This window comes from Micropterus dolomieu, unplaced genomic scaffold, assembly GCF_021292245.1.
Source record: "Micropterus dolomieu isolate WLL.071019.BEF.003 ecotype Adirondacks unplaced genomic scaffold, ASM2129224v1 contig_13780, whole genome shotgun sequence".
Classification (NCBI taxonomy): Eukaryota; Metazoa; Chordata; class Actinopteri; order Centrarchiformes; family Centrarchidae; genus Micropterus; species Micropterus dolomieu.
The window spans coordinates 1-6,754 of NW_025742766.1; the positions used below are offsets into that span (position 1 = coordinate 1).

Genomic DNA, 6,754 nt, shown 5'->3' on the forward strand with positions numbered 1-6,754 from the left:
CATTTTTAACAGTCAACAAGAGAAAATGATAAGGCAGTGCAAATGGTATAAGATGCCTTTGACAACAATTGAAATGTCTTGTGTCCTAATGTTGCAGGAAGTGTAGTCTCTGACGTGCCTGTTTTTTAGAGCCAGTGCTTTATTAGACAGTTTACATCTGACCCTGCATACACCATTTTTACTGTGCTAACAGTATATCTTTATGAAAAAAGTAAACATCAACACTTCGTAAACATTTGTTTTTAACTAAGGAACAAATATATAGATCTCTTAACCTTGTATACGGAGTTGTGAGAGTATTCAAAGCATCAAATACAATATATTGCAGAGGTTTAAGGTGACTCAGACCAGTAAATGAAAATGTTAACAACCCATTTTTAAACAGTAGTCAAGAGAAAATATAAAAGCAGTCCAAATGGTATAACAATACCAAAGTTGTCTTTGACGACAATTCAAATGTCTTGTGGTCTAATGTTGCTGGCAGTGTATCCTGACCCTTTTACTGAAAGAGCCGGTTTTTTAGAGCCAGTGTTTTGTTAGAAAGTTTACTTCCATCCAGTTCCATGAAAATCTTTTGGACTACCTCGAAGGTGTACCGGAGGTCAGCAGGGTAACTCAGGTTTAAGGCATAAATCAGTCCGAACAGCATAGCAACAGCTAATGCTACCGTATCCAGATATTGCAACACCTTGATGCCTTCAAGGACGATTCCAATGTCCTCTGGTTCATCACTTGAAGCATGTTCTTTAAGAACAAAAATCCCAACAATGGTGTCTTCAATAGCCTCATTGATGGCGTCTTTATCCATGCCCTGTACCAAAGAGACAAAAGTAAATATGACCCATTAACAAGCGCAATTGAGAAAATGATAAATAAAAATGAAACTGGATTAGGGTTAAAATGTTGGATTTATTTCACAGACACTTTAAAGATATAATAGCTTCTTTTCACATTTTTATTTACAGCATTATATGTTGAAATTTCAATATCATAATCGGCTATACATTAACTCATTGGGAGAAAACCGGCAGTTCTGTGTAAAATGAGACGTTGAGCTCCCCCATTTTGCCAAAATGGCATTATCCTACTTTTACAAGATTCGACTGTGAGAATCAGGCTCCGCCCATCAAAGCATAAAATCTTCGACTATTTGGGGTCAGCCCTATAGGCAACATTTTTTTTTTCTTTAGAATACACAAAATTAGTCTGCTGTGCAGAGCAGGGGGAATCGGAGGTGAGAGTCCAGAGGGCGAGTGGTTGAGCCGCTCCCTTGGAGGGCAAAAAAAGTTACTTCTTGCTGCTTGCCAACCGGAAAGCAAGTGATACACTGTTACTATGGGTTTTTTACTTTTGCATTGCCAAAATGCTAGATGATAGTTGTACTTTCTGATGCACTAATCGAGAAAGAGAAAAGCCTGAGCTGTGTTAGGTGAGAGATTCCCCACAAGGCAAACGTAAACATTACCGCAGTCGAGCAGGGGCAGGGACCTGGCGCTTTTTGACGATAGAAATGCGGATCGGATGCTGTAACATGGATCGGAAGTGCCCGACACTTGCAGTTTGTGTTCATATCTTTCTTTTTCTTAAATTGAGAGGTGATCCAAATAAATGTAAATGCTTTTGCGGCGTCTCTACAGGGGAGTTGCGGCGTGATTTGATGTGTTGGTTTGTTGTTTTGCCCCCAGGTACCGCAAATGTCATGTGACTGAAAACTATGAATAGGCCTTGTACAACTATTTAAATGTGTTCATTATGTTGTTTGTTGTAGCCTACAGTTTTGTGATTAATTTTAAAATGTAGGCTATTTGACATTTTTGATCTTTAATTAAATAAAGCAATTAGAGTCTATAGTCATGTCTCAATTTTGTTAGATTGACCAGTAACCAAGAAACATTGTATTGATTTTATAATGGTATAAAACTAAAAATGTAATACATCAAAATAATAAATACATTCTCTCAATCAATTAATAATTCCAGCTCAAATGATCAAGGAGAAGGACAATAGAAGAGTAGAAGATAAGAGAAAAAGTAAGCACCAGTTCATGTACATACCACATATTCCCGCACAAGGTTTTCTGGATCTTCACCCATGTAGATACAGACTCCCTTAATGATACACTCTCGTCCAGTATCTACATCATCACACTGAAAGGAAACGTACTTAATTAGTGTCTTCATGCAGCTCTTCTGCTTTATTTTAAAGTCAACTACTGCTGTAAACTGTCATAAGAGTACATATTTCTCTGAGAACATAACACCAGGGTCCCTATTATGGTACAAGCCTTTCTGCCTGAGCTGCTAAAGGGCCCTCTCTCTCTTTGCATCAGGAAACTCACACTGAAAGATCAGTCACTCTCTCTGATGCGCTGTGGGTCAAGACAATTAAACTCTGGTAGTGGGCAGGCATGTGTGTGTGAGATGAGCACGACAGTTTCACATGATCCTCCTGCTTGTTGCTCCGCTTGTCTGATTGCTGCTCAACTCTCATTGTAAATGATTATCTGGAGCACATCACTCGCTTCCTGTCTGAAAAGGACTTTCGTGCTAGCTAGCTTTGAAAACTGCTTAGACTGCGTAGTGAAACCATTTTAGCTGCCGTTGAAAATTTGTCTGGCGGGTATTGCATCATCTGATAGGCTTTTCTGATCTGCCTTTTTAGAGACCACTGATCAAACTAGTTAAAGCAATTATCGGCCGATAACGATTGGTGAACGATCGATCGGAGAACCCTTAAAGTAAATAGAAGAAAGGTTAAAACTGAGACAACAAGATGCACAAATAGCAAAGGAGAAAGATGAAAAAGAAATGCACTTACAGCTTACTAGGCTTTCTGTACAATTTGAATGCCAATAAATTATGTGGCAACTAAAACATTCTACCTTTCTTCCAAATGTCTTAATGTTTTCCAAAAAGCAATCAAATTCCTAATGTTTTTAAGTTTTCCCATGACTGTGGGAGCCCTGTACCACTTACATCTGCCATTTGTGCAATGATTCTTTGTAGCCTTTTCCCTAGCTGTCCTCCTCTGTTTTGGAACAGCCTCATCAGGTTGTCAGAGTGGAGATCCAGCTGAGACAGGAACTTGGATTGAAGTGGGACGGTGGTGATTCTCTTGAATTCAGCGTTGATCTGAAAACGGGTAATAAGCACAAAGGAATCAGGTTCAAACGGTAGACATCCAGGAGAAAGCCACTATCACACATTCAGCAGACCACGACAGTCTAGGAGGGAGATAAAGCACAGACAAATAATATACAATCAGGTATATTAGCAATGTACCAAGACTGTCCTTTTATCAACAGCAAATGCAAAATGAAAAACACAGCATGAAATAAGTCTTACCTCAGTGACGTCAAATAGGGCAGGCCACCTCGCCATGAAATCCTCCACCATTGGTCCATCACGAACTACTTCATGTCTTCTGTGTGCAAAAGTCTTTTCCATCTTGAGTTTCACAACCTCCCTGTTGTTCCTCTTTACATCTAATAGTAGAGCTTTCTGCATAGCCTCAAGACTCTCCTCAGTTTCTGCTGTTGGGTATGTCGGGCAAAAATTCACCTCTGCTCTCTTTGCCTTTTTGACACCAAAGGCTGCACTGCATCTTCCTGCAGGTTTGTTTTTTAAAGAGTTCACTGTTACCTCTGGGCAACCCAGTTTTTTCAGGCGTGTGCGGTAGTTAGATAGTTTATATTTTAAACTGGTCTTACATCCGCCACATCCACTGCAGGACCCCTTCTCAGTTAAACATGGATGTGTCTTGATAAGACTCTGAGCTACCTGTTCCATCTCCTTATCACTGACATAAACTTTATACTGCACAATTTCCTGTACTAAACCATCAAGGATGGCTGACTTCAACTTGGGATCTGGAATCAGTACAGTGCCGTTTCGAATATAGGCTAAACTTGCCTGCTGAAGTTTTAATTCAGCATCATAGGAGAACTTAGGCACATGAAAAACAGCTGGCCAAGAAGACCGCAAGCTCATCGACTCACTCGACGACAGTACATCTGTATCCACAGATTCAGCTGAGAGGGACGAAGAGTCACTTACAGAGGAAGACAAAGGGTTGAATGCTTGGGGTATTAGGACTGGAGAACCCATCTCATTATTATACGGCAAAGTTGGGGGCATTGGCATATCAATGACTCTAAGAGTACCTTTGTCTTCTACTTCTGAAATTGAGGTAAGGTTGAGGAACTCATTTCCAAACAAGGAATCCATAAATTGAAGTCGAAAATTGCCCTGAAGTCCACACTGTTTCTTGACTTCAATCATAAGGTCATCAATGGATGCAGGGAGTCCATGGGAAAGAGTCAACCTCTGAGAGCTGCCATCAGTCAAGACGATCTTAAGGATCACAGGAGTCCCCATCTTCAAAGCTGTTTATTCTGCAAAGACACACAAATTAGACATCAGACATTCATACATTTTATATCTTAAATTCAGTGTTAAAAGCATACTTTTCCAATTGCTTGAGTGTGGCTGGTATGCAAGTTTATAATAAAAATAAACAAATAGGAGAAAATTAACAAATAGGAAGATAACCAAAATAATACTGGGTCACAACTCTAATTTAGGTTTATATCGCAGAGTACGGTCTAGACCTGCTCTTTTATGAGCGCTATGAGATAACTGTTGTTATGATTTGGCACTATATAAATAAAATTTAATTTAAATACCTTTTTTAAAAACATAAACTACTTTAGACTGATTTTTGAATCACTTTTCCCCCCCAAAAAACATCACTGCAGTTCAGTATAAAGGCTATTACTGTAAATGTCCACATCAGAGGACAGTGTTAGGTAGGAATATGGTGGGTATTAAACTAGATGATTGTATGAACTGTAATTCTAACAGTTTCCTTTAGGTTAGACAGCTACTACAAATCTAATCATGACTTTTCCACAAAGAAATGGTGACAGGTATGTCTAAAGATTTTATGGGTTTTTCCCTCTCTGAGTCACTAATGAGAGCTGGCTCAGTTTCCCAGCATGTCAGTATAAAAGCAGGATTAGCTTCAGTGGTAAGCTTAAGAGTCTTAATATTAGAAATGCTACCTCTGATGCAGAAGAAATTAAGTAACATTGAACAAAATAAATTGAAAAAGGTAATGTTGAAATGAATTTAATAAAATAGACAAAGCAAATTGCACTTTTGGGGGGGGGGCAAGTTCACTGAGTGCCACGACAGTGAATGTTCTTGTGGGTGCTTGGCTGAGTTCAAAGGCTCTATAATGCTCTCTGTACCAACCACATAGCTCTTTGACAATACAGAATATACTCTCATGTAAAATGCAGATTTGGTCAATTTCACTGAATACAGGCATTCCACCCACTGCTCTGTGGGCCAGTATCATTCCCTTCCTATATGTTATACCCTTGGTTGTCACACACTGTGCAAGGTGAACCTCAGGTGTGTCTGAGAACTTTTTCCTGATGACTTGGGCTATCTCCTCTTTGAGTAAGTCTACTGGTAGAGTGGATATAGCAGAGACCTCTAGGTCAGACTTGCTCAGAAACAGAGAGCTCAGATGGTATGCAATCATCATCTGATGTTTTGAGGCTAATGAGAGTGGCACATTCTTGAAGCAGCTTGTGTGTCTGATAACCTGCTTAAAAAAGCTATGCTTAGCCTCAAAGCGCATTGTCCACTGCCCAACAATTGGACCAAACAGCCTAATCATCTGGGGGTAGTGCTCCAAATAATGGTGTTTTGGAAGCAGCTTGATGTCAGGGAACAATTCTTTGTATCTCTGCCTGTGCTCTGTGATTTTACTTTCCAAAAAAGCCAGCGAGTCATCACTATGCACAGGGGCAACGATAAGCTCTGTAATGTCCTTCAGATCCATTAGAACAAGCCACGCAGGCTCATCTTCAGGTACAAGGGATCCAACCAAAAAAGGTAAGAAGCGGAGCAAGCTCCAGTTTTCGTGAGCATTTCCCCCCACCGATTTTGAGCTGGAAAAACTTTGTGACACTACATGAGGTTTGTTTGTCTTGTCAGCCCATTTGTAGGGAAACTTCAGAATGGCATTGTTTAGGTCAGCTAACGTGAAAAGCTTTCTTGATATAAGCACTGTTAAGCAATGAGCTAGCTCTACTGGGATTATACCCTCAAAAACATCATGGGCAAGATCAGGTGGGTAGCCAAAGATGACATTAAAATGAGACAGATTTTTTGTAAAGACGCATTCCTTTTTCACTCCACAAAAACCTGTACCTGTATCTTGGGCTTGTTTGACATGGGCCTGATGAAGCTCCTTTGTTCTCAGACTGAAAGCACCAGATGCAACAGAATGTAGCTGAATATCAGTACTCTTTCCTGTGCAAAATCTGCAATAGTATTCCACCGAAAAACTCTGCATAAATCCTGCAACGCTGTGTGCTCCCAGGTTGTCTGCCACTACACTGAGAACTGTACCTTTAACTGACTCACCTAACAACGGGACATAAACACCCAGCTCCTCCAGAGTTTTCAGATCTTTTAGAAGAGGTTCAAAGATTTGATCATAAACATAGGTTTTAACATCATCGGTTTTGCACAAAACTGACAAATAGATAGATGACAATGATGAATGAGATCCTGGAAGCAAGTTAGCTAATACCCAATAAACAACACAAAGCTTGTGTTTCTTTCGCGAGGTGCCAAGCAGGTTACAGGTTTCAAAATCATCCACATAAAAATTTAGGATGATCCTTGGCTTTTCTCCTGTGAGGAAACTATTTTCCCTAAATAGGGAACCATCTGTT

General features: G+C 39.9%; 1 protein-coding gene across 2 annotated transcripts; it reads right to left on the bottom strand.

The window, feature by feature from the left end:
- Positions 1-107: 107 nt before the first annotated feature.
- LOC123966596 lies at positions 108-4,576 on the bottom strand. 2 transcript variants are annotated; one of them, XM_046042738.1, is made up of 4 exons: positions 3,345-4,568; positions 2,976-3,131; positions 2,055-2,147; positions 108-811 (listed from the first exon to the last, which is right to left on the bottom strand). In XM_046042738.1, the coding sequence occupies exons 1-4, from the start codon at positions 4,374-4,376 to the stop codon at positions 500-502; spliced, it is 1,593 nt and encodes a 530-aa protein (XP_045898694.1). In that variant the 5' UTR covers positions 4,377-4,568; the 3' UTR covers positions 108-499. The 2 variants fall into 2 exon arrangements, with proteins under 2 accessions (XP_045898694.1, XP_045898695.1); XM_046042739.1 differs by lacking the exon at positions 2,055-2,147 and having other exon boundaries at positions 3,345-4,576.
- Positions 4,577-6,754: the final 2,178 nt, after the last annotated feature.